This window comes from Podarcis filfolensis (assembly GCF_964270895.1).
Source record: "Podarcis filfolensis genome assembly, chromosome: 8".
NCBI classification, from domain to species: Eukaryota; Metazoa; Chordata; class Lepidosauria; order Squamata; family Lacertidae; genus Podarcis; species Podarcis filfolensis.
This window is the reverse complement of record NC_139611.1, coordinates 57,016,386-57,035,031: the sequence shown is the minus strand read 5'-3', so window position 1 is coordinate 57,035,031 and position 18,646 is coordinate 57,016,386. Positions and strand designations below refer to the sequence as shown.

The 18,646-nt window shown below is 47.0% G+C and overlaps 2 protein-coding genes and 1 long non-coding RNA gene across 5 annotated transcripts in view; all 3 read left to right on the top strand.

Annotated features, from left to right (window-relative positions):
• Window positions 1–18,646, top strand: part of LOC310767883 — a 936,392-nt gene that overhangs the window by 420,917 nt on the left and 496,829 nt on the right. The window lies entirely within an intron of this gene.
• FAM229A (family with sequence similarity 229 member A) lies at window positions 1,076–4,101 on the top strand. The gene is made up of 3 exons (XM_083625409.1): window positions 1,076–1,351; window positions 1,965–2,102; window positions 3,864–4,101. Exons 1-3 carry the CDS (start codon window positions 1,077–1,079, stop codon window positions 3,964–3,966), a joined length of 516 nt encoding a protein of 171 aa, XP_083481535.1. The 5' UTR covers window position 1,076; the 3' UTR covers window positions 3,967–4,101.
• Window positions 6,032–18,646, top strand: part of KPNA6 (karyopherin subunit alpha 6) — a 30,795-nt gene continuing 18,180 nt past the window's right edge. The window contains exon 1 of one of the 3 annotated variants that reach the window (XM_083625230.1): window positions 6,032–6,284. In XM_083625230.1, the coding sequence (XP_083481356.1) occupies window positions 6,281–6,284 (4 nt within the window). In that variant the 5' untranslated portion in view covers window positions 6,032–6,280. Of the gene's footprint in view, window positions 6,285–17,819; window positions 17,899–18,646 lie in introns of those variants that run through there. The other 2 variants (XM_083625231.1, XM_083625232.1) reach the window with 2 other exon arrangements.

The following is an 18,646-nucleotide window of genomic DNA, read 5'->3' as shown; positions in this document are numbered from 1 at the left end:
TTCTAAACCAGAGATGGGGAACTTGTGGTCCAACAGACGTTGGTAGACTCCAGCTCCCCTTAGCTCCAGTTAGCATGGACAAAGGGAACTGTAGCCCAAGGACATCTAGAGAGCCACAGGTTCCTCATCCCTGCTCTAAACAGACCCATGGTGGTGGAGTCCCAACTTCTGCTTGGCATCTTTAAGGCACTGTGCGCATTTTCATACTGTGCCACACATTAAGGAAGACAAGAGAGACAGGTTTTCTAGCATCACCTTTGTGCTTCAGGAGGACCTGAACACCACATCACTAGAGAGGCTGGAGGAGGAGGAGGGTTTGTTAAAGGGAAAATTCCTAGGAGCTGAGCAACACTGAACCCTTGGAGGTATCATATAAACCTGTCAGCTGATATGAATAAAGAAGCTCTTACCTGGGGTAATAGAAGACACTGGTGCTACAATAGGGGCAAAGCATATAGGGTTGGCTGGTTTGCGAATGTAAATGAGATTGTCCTCTCACAAACGTCCCAAATTTGGATGCCATTATGGATGGATATTGTCAGAGAGCAAGAAGTGACTCTTGAGTTCCTTGTCTGCAAGGCTAGGAAGGGAATGGGCCAGGCTGGCTTGGGCTGAGCTTTCAGCCTAGGATTCCCTGCCCTGGAGACCATCAGCAGAGAGAAGGCCAGGATGCATTGTGATGCAAGCGTAGCCCTTCTGAGTCACAATGCCACTGAGCCGCTGCCTCCCTCTGGGCTCCGTCCCAGCCTGCCCTTTGCAATAGGCGCTTCAACCTGCCCAGTGGACTCTTAGGGAGCACTCCTCCGCCTTTGATAGGTAAGGCTGGGATGGAGGAGCCAAGGGCAAGGCAGAAGAATGGGCCGGCCCAGGATGCCAGACTCCAGGCATCCCATGGTGGGGCCACCCAAACAATACTCAACCAAAGCAGGAGTGGAACCAGTCGGCCCTGTCATGAGGCAGAGTGGAGCGACCACCTCAGGTGGTAGATTCTGGGGGGCAGTGGCAATAGCAGTGGTCCCTCAGCTGCTGCTCCTTAACACCCCAAGCTGTTCCCCTTGGTTGGAGTTGTTCATGCTATGTGGTCTGCCCTGCCCCCCAAAAAACTAACCCGGAGCCTTGAGTGCAGCAGAGGACACCACCCTGTTGCTTGTGTTTCACTTGCAAGCCCAGCAACTTTCCTCTGCAGGATGGGTAGCGGCTGTCCTCTTGCCCTTTGCCTTGGGAGCAGTGAAATGTATTGGGCTGGGCTGGCCTGGAGTCCGTTTAGAGGGCCTGGGGCGAACTTTTCTCCACACCAAGAAAAGGCCTCCCCTGCGCAATTTCTGTGTCAGGTTTCGGTTGAAGGTACAAGGTGAAGTTGTTTTAAATAATGTTGCAGCCATACTGTAGTGTGGGGGGCGCGGGGGGACAGGAACAGGAAGACAGACACTTACCTTCCTAGCAGCTGAAGTATGGGGTTGGCTGGGGCTTCCAGGCAGCTTCTGGCACCCCTCTGAGTTCTTTCATACATGGTCAGAAATGTAGAACTATGGGATGTTTAGCGATGCACAAATACATCCACTCCCCCTTGTGAACACACTATTGCTGCATTTCCAATCACATAAACCAGATTCTCTCTTGCTCCCCTCCCTTTCTGTGACTCGCATATCAATGTATTATCTAAGCAGGCAGCATATACAAAAACACTGTAGACATTAAGAATATTTTTCAAAAGATCACAACCCTAAAACGAACCAATGGAGTAAAGAATTCATTGGTATTGGCAGATATGTCTTCTGAACAGCCACTTGTGAGGCCTGAGAGTGGGGCAGGGGACCCTCAGAAGAAGCAGGAGCATCCTAGGCTGGTGTGTGATGCTCCTTGAGTTGCTTACCCAGCTGGCATTTTAGAGTAGGTGGATGGGCCTGGGGCAGGGGCAGGGGCAGAGGCAGAGGGATGTCCCACTGAACCCTTCTCTTCCATAGACAGGTCTGGGGCTCGGACATGAGCTCCCAAGAGACCCCACAAGCTCGGAGATTTCCAATAGAGGCAGGAGATTCTCCCAGCCTGGCGACTGCCCCCGAAACACAGGAGCCAGTTGCCCCTGAGCGCACTGCAACAAGGTAAGGAAACGTTTCACAGCGGGACAGGCAGGATTCAGCCCTGGCACCACAGCTGAAGGAGAAGGGCCATGGTGGCTCAGTTGGCAGAGCATTTCCTTTGCACACAGAAGGTCCCAGGTTTAGTCTCTGCTATGGCCAAGCAGGCCTGGAAACTGCCCTTGCCTCAGTCCCCGGAGAGCCACTGCCAGTCAGCATAGATGATAATGGGCTAGATGGACTTCAAAAAAGGCAGGTTCCTGTTTCCCTAAACTGCCACCACTCCTCTTTCTGTGGAGAGCAGGTGCTAACCCGTCTTCTATTGCATCGAGCAGCCAAGTGTATGAGGGAATCTGCCTCTGAAAATATGGGTGGACAGAACTAGTTACAGTGGTACCTCGGGTTACATACGCTTCAGGTTATAGATGCTTCAGGTTATAGATGCTTCAGGTTACAGACTCCGCTAACCCAGAAACAGTACCTCAGGTTAAGAACTTTGCTTCAGGATATGAATAGAAATCGTGCTCCAGCGGTGCGGCGGCAGCGGGAGACCCCATTAGCTAAAGTGGTGCTTCAGGTTAAGAACAGTTTCAGGTTAAGAACAGACTTCCAGAACGAATTAAGTACTTAACCCGAGGTACCACTGTACACCCAAACCATCAGGCAGCGCGGAAGAAATGACACCAAACTTGCTCTGGATCATCTTTTGGTAATTTAGCAGCAAATTACTTCTAGTCATATGCAAACCTCACAGGGCTCAGTCAACAGTTGTCAGTTGCTAGCCTGACTGCAGCTTATGCAGAGACCAGATGAAAGGCTGTTAGACTAAATTAGCTGATGAGGGATAGAAATGGTCAAGAAAATATGTGTGGAGTGGATAAAATATATTATTTTCCTGGTGGTAGGGAGACTAACAGGCAATAGATGTCTACAGAAAGTATAAGACTATGACCAGGGAGACTAGGGGTCAAATCCCCTCTCGGCCATAAAGCTCACTAGGTGACCTTGGGCCAGTCACTCACTTTCAGCCTAACCTAACTCACAGGGTTGTTGTGAGGATAAAATGGGAGTGGAGAACCATGTAAGCCACCTTGATCTCTTGGGAGGAAACGTGGGATACAAATATAAATAGTAATGATTAAGAACAACAACTGTACTGTGCTTTGTCACGCTCTCTGTGCAGCATTTTGAAGGTAGATGGGAAAATCTGGAATTGACGTTCTGCTGGCCTACAATGTTTTGATGCCTGAAGTAGCAAATCCAGATCTGTATCTCCCCCCACCCTGCCATGTGCTAATTAATATATTTCAATTAGTCCAGTAGGGCTTGTGCTGGCAAATATCCAGCTGTCCTCAACTTGGTTCCCTCCTGATGTTTTGGACTACAACTCAAATCAGAGGTTGATGGGAGCTGTAGTCCAAAACATCAAGGGGGGGCGGGGAGGGGGGAAAGGTTGTGTTAAGCAGCCCTTCCCATTCTGCTGCTCCTAGTGGTTTCCTAAATGTGTCCCCAGAGGTAAGACTTGCAACAAGAGGAATCTGTCCTTGTCTTGAGCACCTCCCATCATGGATCCTGGTGAATTGCACCCACTTACTAGCTCCACACATGGAAACGATTGCCTGTGTTAGTAAAGCGGAGCATCTAAGTCCTGTTTGAAATTGGAACTTGGATTTTATTTTATTTTAAATAGAATGACATTCTGGGACACATTCCATTTTGCATAGTGCATATGAATATGCAGCTCCTAACAAATGCAGGGATCAACTCTCTCTGTCTTTTGGGCAGGCAGCTGCGAAGATGTCCAGGGTGCCACTGCCTGACCCTGCCCAACGTCCCCATTGACGTCTACATTGCCATGGGTGGGAGCCACAGGCCACGAACCACCTGAAGGCTCCCCTAGGTCGGGCTCGAGTGCTGAGGCCACAGCGGCTGTCCCAGGAAACACACTGACAGCCGGACAACAGCAAAGCAAGCCACACAGAACAGTGACGCACATTTTAATAAAAGGACACCTTAAAATGTTTCTGTGGGTGTCCTTCCTGGAGTTCTGCTTCGTTTCTCTCTGTTGCTGCTCCCCTCCCCTCCCCGTATCCACCCTGCAGTGGGGAGTGGAATCAGCCCCGGGACATGCAGGTAATAAAAGGGTGCAACTGGACCTTTCCCTCCCTGATGCGTAAGCCCAGGCAGCTGCCATGACCACCCTGTCCCCAAACCCTTACTGAAATTTGGAGGGATAGCTTCTCTGTCAGAGAGCTTTATTTGCATGGAAGCTCAAACACTTATTCTCTCTTAAAAATTAATTCTGCCCATGCTGCTAACACTCAGTTCTGCTATGCCTCGGAGGCTGTGAAAGCACTAAAGCAGTGTCCGGGGTCAGTAATGGATGACGGCTAATAAACAGGCTCCACGCTAAGAGGATGGCAGTGTTGTTGGTGGATGGCTCATCTGAGTGGAAAAGTTTGCGTTGGATGAGATTGTGCATACAAACACACCTGAGGCAGGTTCACAGCCTGAGTGGCACAATGGGTCAATGGGTGTGGTTGTCAACCAGAAGGTTGGTGGTTTGAGCCCTCCCAGGGATAGCTGCAAGCAGGATTTTTGCATTGTGGGGCAGAAGGGGGGGGGGGATTGAACTGGATGACCCTCAGGGGGTCCCTTCTAAACCTACAATTCTTTAGTTCCTTTAAAAGCTCTTTGTGCATCCAATATTGCTACTGGATTTTTAATTTACTGGATAAAGTTCTACTTCATTAAAGACATTCCAGGTAGCACATCTGACATAAAATGATCCCCATCTAACCTGCCCCACTCTGCAACAGAAATAATCTGAGCCATGTTTGTCTACACTATTAACCTCCAGGCTAGACTACTGCAGTGTGTTACATAACGGGCTGTCTTTGCAGACTTCTGATAAACTTCCGCCAGTTCAAAATACAGTAGTGAGGTTAATAACTTGGCCCAGCTGAAATGAACTTTTAAAACTTGTTCTCAAGCAGCTCTACTGGGTGCCAGTTTGCTGTGAGCACTATTTAATTGGTACCTAAAAGGCCACACAGGAGACTGCCTAAATGCTACAACCATTGCTGAGACCCCCCTGGTGGGTGGCAGGTGGCTTTGCATTCATAGCCTTTCACATGTGCAACACCCCCCACCCCATTTTCAAATAGATGCTCTGTTTTGTATTGTTTTTGGGTACCAAAGGTGGGCACAAAATATTCTAATAAAGGAAGGAGCTAGTGCCCAACTGAATACTGCACTCTTTAGCTGTTTTTTACTTCATTTCGAAAGAGGCACTTCAAAAAAGTTGTGGGTTTTTTATTTTTAGATTCTATGTGTGCAGTCTTCACCTTAGAAGAGATGGTCCCTCCTGCACAGGAGGAGGAGGAATGTCTCTTCTTAGGTGACAAAGAGTGGTAACTTGAAAGGGTAAATGATTTGTTGCGGGACAAGATTTCATGACCTACGGTCAACTTCATCTGATGCATAATGTTCTGACCTATAATTCAGAGTAACACAAAAGGTTATACCATAATAAATGTGTTAGCCTTTAGGTGCCACAAGACTCTTTGTGCTGCAAGAGGATAACATATTGCTGGAAATAATTTTGTGATGGTGCTTAAAGTTCTTGTATTTTTAAAGCACTGATTAACTAGTGGGGGGAGGAGGCCCCTTTCCGAAACCGTCAAAATATCTGAAATCGACTAATTTAACGGACTGACTCTCATCAAATACAAACACACACACCCCGCCTTATCACTTTACGCAGCGGAGGAAGCGGGCTCTCCTCGCCTAAGGAAATTCAGGCCACAACAAAAACTGCCTCCTTCGAAGCGGCCATCAGATGCCCGTCTCCTTTCGCTGCCACGGCCTGTCCGGCCGGGATTTCACCCGCTCCTGCATCCCGCCCGAAGCGCTCTGTCTCTGTCCGGGTCTCAAGCCGGCCTCTTCCTCCTCGCCCCGCCCTCAGCTCCGCCCAACTGTCTCTTTAAAAAGGGGGCGTGCTCAGGGAAGGGGCCGGTCTCGGGCGCTCGGTGCCACCGAGGCTTTCTGTCCCGCTTCGGCCGCCGTCGGCTTCCCTTTCGGCCCCGTCCTCCGCCTCCCGGCGCGTCCGCTTGGCCCACCGCTCCGGCCCCGCCCGCCATATTGCCGCCGCCGCTGCCGCCGCTTTTGGAGGGAAGAGAGAGCGACGGACGCACGCAGGCATGGGTGAGGCTAAGCGCTCGGCGGGGAGGGCCTGCGCCGGGCATGGGGCACCTCCTCGGGCGCCTCTCTCTCTCCCTCTCTGGGCTCCCGGGGTGGGCGGCGAGGGGGTCTCCTCCCTTCCTTGAGGGCCTCTTCGGCCCTTCTCTCCCGGGTCTCCTCCGCACCCCAGTCCGGCCTCTGGCGTCGCTGCTCCAGCGAGGCCTTCGCGCTCAGTCCCTTGAACGTGGGGCGGGGGCTCCGCTGAGGCCGGGCTGTATTCTGCTGCCCTTCTGGGCCGCCTCTAAGCAGGAGGAGAAGGAAGAGGAGGGAGTCTCCCTCCGCGGCTGAGTTTGAGGCAGGAGAGAAGTGCCAGCCCTTCACAATACGTCTGCATGTGAGGGGAGATATATAAATAACCCAACAGGAGGGCGGGTCGTCGGGCGATTCTCCCTCCTCGGCTTCTTCCTCCCTTTCCGGCAGCTCTCACTGTTTCTCTCCGGCGCCCACGCCCCTGGCTCCAGGTATTCCGACCGTGCCGGCGTGGCTTCGGCCCCAGTTCTAGCCCTTCCTTCCCTTGGGGCGGGTGGGTGAGGTGTCCCCAGTTCTCCTCCCTACGGGCGAGGTGCTCGCATCTCGCGCCAAGGGGCAGCGCTTGTTAGGTGTCCGTCTCCTTCCCTCTCTGTGGGCTAGGAAGGCCCGCCGTCGGTGTCCCTGTCGGCATTCGGGGCTTTGCTTTCTGCGCCCAGGAGTCGTGCGTTCTCCCCCCGCAACCCAAAAGTCCCTGATATTCTGTGGTATTGACGGGTTTGGTTGAGGTAGTTCTTTCCCGCTTCTCTGGCTTCCAGATATATTTATTTAGTATTTAATTACATTTATATACCACCTTTCCTTCCAAGGAGCTAAAAGTGGCACACATTAGGGTCTCTCCCTACTACTTTAATTCCCACAACAACCCTGTGAGGTAGATAAGGCTGAGAGTAAGTGACTGGCTCAAGTTCACCCAGTAAGCTTCCTGGCTGAGTGGGGGATTCAGATCTTGGTATTCCAAGTCATAGTCCAGCACGCTAACCATTATACCAAATTTGTTCTTATGTTGATAAGTACATCAGAAGGTGGATATTGGGAGTATTTTGAGGGCCTGTGTGGCTCTAAATTTACATTCCCGCCCTTGATAAACTTCTACTTGGCTTTTATTGAGGTCTTCCTGGGCGTGCAAACCTCTTTTTGAGTCTGTTCACACAGCATGACAAGTGCACTCCTGGGCTAATTTTGCAGAGTAACAATTGTTGTTGTTGTTGCTGTTTAGTCGTTTAGTCATGTCCGACTCTTCGTGACCCCATGGACCAGAGCACGCCAGGGTACCAGAGTAACAATATGAAACAGTAAAGAATGTTTGCATGGGCAGTCACTCTGACATATTGATGGTTTCTGAAATTATTTTACTTTCTTCTGAATGTGTAGTAAGATACAAGTTGTTGCCTTATACCAGGGATGGGAAATGTGGCAGTCACTTGTTGCTGGATTCCCAGTTCCATAATCCCTGAGTTTTGGCCATGGAGCTGAGGGTGATGTGACTTGTACTCCAACATTATCTGGAGGGCCACAGCTTCTCTGTCTCTTCCTTATACCAGCTACCTTAGTGGACCTTCTGGCCCTGGGCAGAGGGTTTTCCCAGCCCTGATACCTGAAACCCAATGTGTTGAAATTCTGGGGATTTAACCTGGGATCTTCTGCATGGGAAGATCATCCCTGTTACAGCCTTTCAGAGCTTTGCTGCTTTCTCTAAACCCCAAAACCATCTTTGGCTTTTACTTTGGATTATTTATCTTTATTACCTCTGCATTGATATCAAAGTGGTATTAATAGCTACTCTTGATAGTCTTCATACATTAGATGAAACTCTATGTGTGTTTGCAGAGGAGGACTGAAGTTGTGCATCTCTCTACCCCCACAAACATTTGTCCTGCAAAAATTACTTACCCTCCTGTTCTCGCACACTGGTGGTCATTGCAGGCACAGTGAGAACATTAACTGTTGCAGTTAACAATTTCCCTGAGTAGAGGCGATCTGAACTCTCTACAAGTGACTATTACAAGTTGGCAAAATAATTAGAGTAGGCAGCAACATCTGGTTTCTGAGGCCCAGTAGCAGAAGAGGTGAGGAGGTTTCTGTTATGCAGATCCACTGACAGGAGCGCCATATCAGCTCAGCCAGCACATTTGCCCAGCAATGATCTCCCCATTCTTCCTTGTAAGCAACAGCAGCAGCTCTGCTGCCAGGAGGTCAGATTAAACGCTCCTCAGGTTCATCACTCTGGGCTTGGTTTCTGCATCTTACTTAAGTTCTAAGTTAAGTGTTGACTTAAGGAAGTTGGAAAAGTCTGTGCATGTCAAAGTTGGATGGGCACATCCACACAATTTCAGCTCCAGTTTCGGGGGATGCATATAAAACTTCGGCACTAATCCTTACGGTGGGAAATTAAAACCTATCTGAGACGCTGGTGAGCTGCAGCAAGTTGAAGTACAGGCAGCAACCATTTTAGGTATGTCTAATATGTGTGCGACTGCACACACATGCATCACATCAAACTCGGAAGTGTCACAAAAGGGACAGGGCAGGGCAGCTGGAACGTAACCCCCATGCAAATTCGTTGCTCCCTGTACAGGGTTAGATAGCGCAATGGCCTGACTGTATAAGGCAACTTATTATATTCATATGTTTTCTGTGCATGGGATGCCTTGGCTTTGTTCTTCCTGCCAGTCCATGTGGAAAAGGGGGTATTGCCAAACCACCTCAAAAGCAGGCATTCTGAACAGGTAGTTCCTGCACTTGCAAACTATGGAGGAATCTGTTCCCTGATTATCCTGACTTTTACTTTTATCACTTATGTATTAAAAAGCAGTAAAGTAGAACAGAAAAATAGGATCACATACTGCTGCTGTTTAAAGAACTGCACGGTTGCCTTTTTGATACTGGGGCCAATTCAAGGTGTTGGGACTGGTGTATAAAGCCGTGAGCAACTTAGGACACAAGTATTTAACGGAGTACCTCTTTCAATAACTATTGACCTGAGTTTTGAGAACTGTGAGGTAGGCCTGGACGATACCCGGTTTTCAGCATCGTGATAGAATATCACTAGCTAAACATCGCAATATACTGATATACCACGATGGATGGAGCTGTGTAGAGGCATTGGTTGGCTTCATGGTTTTCCCCACATTGTGATTTTTGTATAGAACACACACATCATGATTCATGATATATTGCCAAGTCAAAAATTATGAAACTGATATAACAATATGGATTTCATACCAGTTTTGGGCAATATATAAATATATCGCCCAGCCCTATTGCGAGGGAACTCCTGTTTGTCCTGTCAGCACTTGTAGTTTGTTGAGTGGTGACGCGAGATGGGGCCTTCTTGGTTGCAGCTCCTCAGTTGTGGAATTACGGTAACTTCCTGTGGAGGTATGGATTTCCCCTTCATTGATAAATTTCCAGTTTTAGTTGAAGCTGCATCTATTTCTTCAAGTCTTCGGGAGGTGAATGTTATCTGGAGCTGAGCAGTTCGTAATTGGTTTGTGCTGTACTGAAAGTATTCATGGTTCTAAGGTATTCATAGTTGTTGCTTTTTTCAAAGTAGTGCATTTTATACTGTATTTTATTTTATTGTATTTATTGTATTTGTATACTTTCCTGGGAGCCTATGAACAGCTATTCAGAGATGAAATAATGATAAAGCATGATCTTCCTAGCATCCTGATAATTTTATTTTATTTTCTACAGAGAAGGCTTTTTGTCTAATATGATTCCATTTGAGGAGTCTGGGGCCAAGGTTCCTAATTTTCTTAAGAATATGTAAGTTCTTCTTTTGGCCCCTAAAACAGCTTACAGTAAAATAAAACAGTTAACAAATTAAACATCCCAGATAAGGGGAAATACACCTAAAATCAAGGGCAAGGTGGATTCAAATCAAAACTCATTCAGGCAGCTGAAGGAAAAGAAATGGTGGAAGAATTGTAGTGTTATATAGTTAAATTTGTCTGGAGTACTTTAGGAGTACATTTGATATACAGTCATACCTCGAGTTGAATGTGCTTCGGGTTTCACCGCATGCGCGGTAGCGGCGAAACACGGCATGCACTGTCGCGTCTTGCGTTCCATTCAGAATGCGAATGGGGCTCCGGAACAGATCCCGCTCGCATCCCGTGGTACCACTGTACTGTACTGGCAATAGTCTATTCCTTGGTTGCTGCAGTATTTCAGTTGGTCTTTGTAACACTGTATCAGTTGCTGGAAGAGCACCTAATGCACATAGCAAGGGTTGAACAGGGCTGAGCCAGGGTCCTGCCTGTAGTTGAGAGACTGAGAACATCAAATCAGCACTGAGCCAGGAAGTCACCAGTTCAAAGTTCACCTCATCAGGTTGTCTTAGGCAGGATGTTGTTCTCATAGGCTTCCTGCCTCACCTCATTGTGCTGAGAAAGTTAGCCTACCTTGTGGAGGGCTGTAAGAATTTTTGTGGGTGTGTAAATGCTAAGTTTTTATTGTTGCTCGATAGTTGTTGCTGTTGATTCCCATAAATTTGAAATTGGGGACAAATAATTTATATCACTTCCAAAGCTGTGTTAAGTAAAACCCTAATCTGTTTAAGTGCCGCTAGGAAGGCAGGGCAGATGAATGCCTGGACACTTGCAAAGTAGCAGTTAGTAGCAGTGGATGACGCAGCTCCTAAAATGTGGGTTCAGCTGTAGGCTGTTTGGTAGATGCACTGAAGATGCACCTTCAGCTACTTGTCATAGTTAAGGATTCCTTGCTGCTAGCAAGCAAGATACTTTGAGTGTACAAAGCAATTCATACATTATCTCAGTGATCCCTAAGCAGCCCTAAAGCAGCCCTATAGTACCTTAAAAATGGATTTATTGTGGCATATGTTTTTGTAATGTGACATGAACTACACAATCTTAGTCTTCAGATGTTGCAAAACTTTGCTTCAACACACTAACATGGCTACTTCTCTGGAATTCACAGCAGTCACTGCAGATCAATATTATTCCCATATTGCAGGTGCGTGTACATGTAGGAGTGAGGCTGAGAGAATAGTGGCTTGCACACCTTTTCGCCGCACCAGCTCTGCAATTGGGGCGTGGAAGGGAGTACTCCAGGAACACCCTGAAGGAGCCTGCAATGATGCTTAAAAGGGAAAAAATCTTATACCCTCAACTTTTGTCCATAACAACTCAAGGTGGCTAACAATAAATCAATTAAACCAACTAAATGTAATAAAAAATTGCCACACACTATGGCTGATGGTCCAGCCATAGTGTAGACCTAGTGACATGTGGCCCTGACTTCCTGCTCCTACTTTAGTGACAAGACCATGAGACAGAGTAGGATGGTTGCACATCCACGAACTAAACCCTGTTGTTTGGTAATTGATCACCACCCACATAACTGCACTAGTCATTTTGTTTGGTCTGGGTCTCCTTGGATTTAGCTACCTTGGTTGTAACTTCTGCAATTATAATGCAGTTGTCAAAACTCGGATAATGTGTGATCTGATTAGGTGGACTGTATCTGTCTAATCCCCACCGATATTGTGTGACACAGAGCTGGAAACATTTCAGACACCCAGATGTTGAGACATTTGGATATTGCCACCTCTAGGTGTGATGATGGCCTCCATCACCGTCTTTTATAGTATATCTACATCAGGAGAGGGGAGCTTCTGGTTTGTGGGCTAATCTTGGCCAGCCAGGGGATCCAATTTGGCCAACAAGGCCATTTCCCCCAAAGCAAGCCCACCCACCTATCAGCTTATGTCACAGATGATGTTAGCTGAATGGTGCAGGAGAAAAGGGTTTAATCCTGTGTTAGCTGGACTATCCTGTTCCCAGCAATGAACAAGATTGTGCAACCAATGTAGCAGGATTCAAGCCTGTTCATTAGCTGAGCAGGGATTTAAGCCCTGTGCAAAAGTGCCCCATTGAAGCAGCTCTTGTGTGCAAGCTGGTTCAAAAAAAGCTTTTGCAAAGGCTCCTGCACTCCTGTCTGATCCTCTGGAAGCTCAAATGGGAGTGCAAAGTCTCCCTCCTACCCCTTTAAGTTCCTGATATTGAAAGCTTAAGCCTCTGAGATCAAGAGCTTAAAAGTGGGGAACAGGAAGACATGCAAAGCGCAAGGTATATTGACAGGTGGACAGCCCTGAGAGGCAGATTCTGATAAAGATCTGGCCTGTGGAGCCAAAAAGTCTCCCTACTTCTGATCTACATCTCTTACACAAGTGTGGTGGAGGTGTCCAACTGTTGATTGCTTGGCCATCATTATGTCCTAGATCTCAAAATGCTTTATTTTCCTCCCTTGTGTGGGAGCCAGCTTGGTCAGCAAAGTAGTGCATTCCACAGATGCTCATGTGCTGCTGGCTTTTGTGAGCTCACTGGGTGGGTGGGATTGAGTAAGCCAGCCGTGACCACAGCACCAGGCGAGCTGAAAGAATTGCTGGGATGAAGATGATGTTGTTGCTGTCAGCACAGAGGACGCTGTGCCCAAAACTCTTGGCTTTGGTGATCAATCTTACCATTGGGATCGGTCCTAGTTTGCAGTGTGTGCATTTCTTCCTTCCTTTCTTTCTTTCTTTCTTTCTTTCTTTCTTTCTTTCTTTCTTTTCTTAAATTTGTCAGTCACTTTATCTTGCCCAGGGCAGTCTAAAGCAAAGTTGCAACCAAATAAACAGCAAATCCCACATAGATACATTAAGACCAAGAGGAAAGAGAAATGCATTAAACACAACCCACCTACTTCTAAAAGGCCACAGAAATAGTAACAGAAGACTGTGAGACATGGAAGACATGCTTCCCTTCCTTGTAGCCTTTTTTCTACCTGGCCTGGGAGGGGAGGGCCCTGACTGACTCCCACTATAAAAGCTGAGGTTGCTGAAGATGCCAGGGACCATCTTGGTTGTCTCTTAGTGCAGACCCAGATCATCAAGTCTGAGCATCTACAGCTGCCAGCCGCCATGAACGAACATTGCCATGTTGGCAGCAATAACAGCAGAACATGTTCTATGCTTATGATAATATTTTGTTTTCTTGCTAATTATGCTGTTTTAAATATGTGTTTGATATTTGACTTCCTTTAGTAATGTTTTCTTTTGAAATGTTTAAGAATTTTTTAAAAATTAACTTTGCTGTGTTAATGTTTTATTTAGGAAAACTTTAAGGTAATATTTTAATTTCCAGTTAATTATACTACTTTTAATGTATACTTTATATTTGACTTTCTTCTGTATTGTTTTCTTCTGTATTGTTTTTATTTGATGTTTTAATGTAGGTTGTAAACTTCTTTGAGATTCCCCCCTCCCCCTCCCCCATGCCCAGCTATCAAGTCTTGCCTACACACTTCCTTATGTGCTCATGGCTGTCCTTCCTTCTAATGCCTTAAGATACTTTGGGCAATCCAGACAGAAAGGCATGTGAGGAGTGGGAATGGGTTTGATTTCAGGGCCATTGCTTGCTGAGCCCTTAAAATGACATTTACCGTAGATTCTGGCGTATTAGGCGACTGGGCGTATAAGACGACTCCCCAAATTGGCAGCGCCAATTTAGGGGGGTCTTATACACTTTGGCAGGTTCGCTGGGCAGTGGCAGTGGGCGGCGGGCTCTGCGCTGGGAGGAAGCTGCCCAGCGATGCTAAGCTGGCTTTGCTGGGCGGCTTCCTCCCGATGCGGAGCGCGCCGCCCACTGTTGCTGCGGCGGCAGCTTCGGAAGCAGCAGTGGGCGGTGGGCTCGGTGCCGGGAGGAAGCCATACCCGGCGTATAAGACGACCCCCGGCCTTTAAACCTCTTTTCCAGGGTTAAAAAGTCGTCTTATACGCCGGAATCTACGGTACTAGCTTTGCCTACACACATGTTCCTAAAGCAGATTGTATGTTGGGTCTGCTATACTGGTTGCAAATAGCAAGTGGCTTAGGTATTGTTTGAATGTTGAGTTCAGCCCCTTGTGTCCCAGTACATTGAAAACAGGTTCCTAGCTGTACAGGAGCCCAGTTGTTCCTGACAGGAGTCAGTATTACCAGAGTTCTAATTACTATACATGAGCCCTTTGGAGAGGTGGTCACTTTTAGGGGAGGACAATTTAAATGTGTCTGTGGCTGTATGTAGAGAGTGGAGTCTTTTTGTTTCTACTGTATGGACAAAGCAGGGCTCTGCTTTCCCTTCCTGTCCTCCCTTTTCTCTTACTGGCTGTAGGTACACATCTGGTAGTGGTTTTGTGTTTGGCGGTGAAATTCACTATGAGCCCTGTTGGAAAGAGAATCTCTGTAAAGCAGGAGGTTGGCTCTGTTTCTGACTTGGGGGAGCAGACAGAAAGCTTGACAGTTCCAAAACCACATTGGACTGCTGGGCCACAGCTTCTCACCTTGGGCAAAAATTTATTCCCCGCCCCAGCCGCGGATATCTGCCCAAAGCGCGGGGCGCTCTGCTTCAGCGCGGCCCACGCTCCGTGCAGCAGGCTGCTATCCGCAGCCTAGGGAGCCCGGCGGGAACTCCCGCAGGGCTCCCTAGGCTGCGGATATCTGCCTGAAGCGCGGGGCGCTCTGCTTCGGCGCGCTCCGGGCAGCAGGCTGCTATCCGCAGCCTGGGGAGCGCTGCGGGAACTCCCGCGGGCTCCCCAGGCTTGCTGATAGCTTCCTGGAGCGTGGAGAGCGAGAGGGGTCGGTGCGCACTGACCCCTCTCGCTCTCCACGCTTCAGCGAAAGCCTGCATTCGCCCCATAGGACGCACGCAGATTTCCCCTTCATTTTTGGAGGGGAAAAAGTGCGTCCTATAGGGCGAAAAATAGGGTAACTGGTTTATTTAAGTGGTATTTTTATTTTACCATTTAAATTTTGCATTCTGCATTTTTTATTGATGGGTAAAAACCATCCAGAGAATACAGATATATGCATGGCAAACAGATGTAATAAAACAAATAATTGAATGACATGATTCAGATCTTCCTATTGCACATTATCTGAATGTATGGAGGATAGTCCGAGAGGGGTTTCTGTGCCCTTATTTATTTTAGAAAAGCATTTATTAACAGCTTAGTATTTGAAAACGATCTAAGTGGTGAAAAGAAACAATGCTGTTAAAACAAAATACAGCCTAAAACCAATTAAACAACAGCATGAAAGCATCTAAAAATAAATAAAACAGGGATTTGTGGGATTCAGACATATGAAACGGGATCTAAACTGGGCATGTGTCTTCTGAAGGTGTGATGGTCTTTGCATATTGAGTATGTCAGGAGAAGGCAGGCTTGAACAGAGCTGAGAGTTTCTCTCAATCCAGAGAAATGAGCAAGGGGGAAATCTAGTTAGTCATTCCCTAGTGACTGCCGCATGCTTGGCACAGAGTGAGACCATCACAAAATACTCCTGCTGAATCCTGGACTTAGTTTGCATGGAGGAGCCTGCATTTTAAGCCGATGATGTCTGCAGGTGGTGTCTGCTGCCAAACTGCTCACTGGCTGCTCATACTTCCCTTGGCACCAGGAGCCAAAGATGACAAGCACTCTGTCGCACTCTGCCGTCAGCTTGCCAAATTTAACTTGTGAGCCAGTCTCTTAATGGGTGATGGGAGCTCTGTATTGGATAGTACAGGATTTTGTTAGAGAGGTCCCTTAAAGACACCTGCTGGGCATATAATTAAGAGAACTGGAGATTGGTGTGTTTATTCTCCCTTCCTTTGCAGTGCCTTAGGAATTCTCCACTGTCCCCCTCAACAGTAGTACTGTCAGATTCCATATTTATGGGGAGCAGCTGTTTGGAACTTGGAATTTCCACAGAGCCTAGCAGGGCTTAGGATATCACTAGTCAAGATGGAAGCAAAGACTGCAAGCAAGGAGATTGCTGGATGAATTTGGGCCCAGTTTCTAGACTGGTGTGCACATCTGATTCCACGTTGGGAGGGAATGCCAGTGTAGGAGACATGTGGGGAAAGTAGACAGTGTGTTTTGCCATCAAACTATAATGTATACTCCAGCTCTTGACAAAGTTCTTGAGCTCTAAGTGTGTACTTTGCAACCTCTGAGCTGTAGGCACAGGATGTTACTGTGTCATGAAGGAGCAGAATCTATTCCATGCACTTTTTGCAAGGAATGGATCCTGAGAGTGAACCTACTGCTGCTTTGTTTGCACTCCGTGACCTCTGCACATAGTCCAGTTGTGTTGCATACTGCCTTGATGCTTGCTGGGCTATGGTGATCAATTGGGCCATGATGGTCAATTGGCTGGCATCACCGGTATGACTGATCTAAAGAAAGAGACCCATTTAAAAAACAGTGGTTCCATCAAAATACACCTGATATCTGCAGACAGGTGCCAAAAAGGTGAATGTTCTCAGCATTAGGGTGGTTGGGGAAGAAATCCCCCTCCCCCCCCAAAAAACCCCAGGTAAACATCTGATGCAGCCTTGATTCTTTCACATTTGGCATAATAATATTTTTTAAAGTGATGTGGGCTGTTTCTAACATTTTGTATAGTTCTGTACAGGTGAATTTCTCTGTCCTGCTGACCCCCAGCACACCCACATTTCTTTTCCCACAAGTCCTGCTGCTTGGGCTTCCCTTTATTGGTATGTGAGTTGGGATAAAAACACTGCTGCATTTGTCTAATCCATATACACATTAGCTCCTCCGCCTTCTGTCTGCTATTGAGTCTGACTCAGCAATGCAAGGCCGAGTTTTAGACATCTGGGTTTCAGCAATTACTCAGCGGAGATGATTAGTGAGGTAGGAAGCACAAAGCGGCGACATAGTTAACAGGAGACTGGAAAGCCATAGCTGAAGTTTGGACCCGGCTCTGCTGTGCTTCCTGAGTCAATTTTGGTAAAGCCTTGAGCAGCCAAGGCTACTGACCTTCAGTGAGAATGATTAGATAGGTTTATAGCTCTCCGTGTCTTCAAGGACTTAGGGTGGGTGTTGGCCTTTCTAAAAACACCAGACTTAAGTTTTGTTAGGAGACAGAAGCAGGAGGGTGACGAGGGGTGAGAAAATGCAGTTGTACATAGCACTTAGATGGGTGTGGTTGGGAGTGGAGGACTAGCTTGAGCTCAAACAGTTTAGGGAAATCTGGGTTTGGGGGAGTTTTGAAGAAAGAAAGATGAGTGGTACTTCGTAGACAATTCCCAGGCAGAGGCGGCACCAAGGGAGAACAGGAAGAATTCAGGAGCAAATGATCTTAAAGCTGGAATAAGAGGTTCAAGAGCAGGGGAAAGTAACTAGGAGGATTGAGAGGGACGTGGATCTGGGCTAGATTGTTAAAGATTTGCAGCCATTCCTTAGACATTATGTAAGTTTGTGGTTGAAATTTTGAAATTTTCCAGGAAGAGCTTTGCAGTCATCCTGAGTGAAGCAGAGCTGTCTTAGCTGCTTTATTGGTAGTTCCCCACTATAGCCCATTTGACAAGCTTCTTTTGCTGCCCAGCTTTGCAGTGGAGTTGAAAATCTTCTTTTGTGACATGTGATGTTGCTATGGAAATGGGGTGCCATTATCATGCATACCTCGTTATGACTTCATTGGTGGGGTTAAGGCCTGGGCAAAGCCTGGACCCAAAGGCTGGCTGAAAGTGGGATTGGAAGTTAAGAATTGGGTAAACAGGTGCTAGATCCTACTTGTATCATATAAAAATTCCTTTTCAGTCTCATCCTTCCCTCATTTTTCTTCAACTGCTACCTGCAGTAGCATAAAATTGAAGAAACTATCTGGCGCACTCTGCAGGTTCTGTACCTGGCCAAAGGTAGAATGTTTGATCAACTTGGGTTTTGAGAGCATTCCTGTTTGGTGTTGGAGAAGTTCTCCTGGACTTATAGGACTTATATAACTTATAGGACTTATAGCAGAGCTTCTAGGGTGTTCTCTGCAGGGAGGTTGGCTTTGGAACAGAGGTGGACTTTTAGGCAGCTGAGCAGCTAATCATTTTAACCATTTATATCAGATACCTTATAATCCTTTTAGATTGCAATGAACTGCTACTCAAACTATTAAAAGAATTGAGTCTAGGCGAAAAATTCCAGAAAGGCATAAATACAATATATAACCAGCAGAAGGCAAAAATTATTTTTAATGGAGAGTTTGGAGAAGAAATTAGTATATTCAAAGGTACAAGACAAGGATGCCCCCTATCCCCAATGTTATTTATAATAGTATTAGAGGTTCTATTAAAGAAAATAAGACAGGACAACCAAATAAGAGGAATAGCAGTTGGTGAAAAAAAGATATAAGTTAAGAGCTTTCGCAGACGATGTCATGATCACAACAGAAAATGCCCTACAATGCACACCCAGAATATTGGAATGTATAAACGAATATGGCAGATTAGCACGATTCAAATTAAATTATGGGAAAA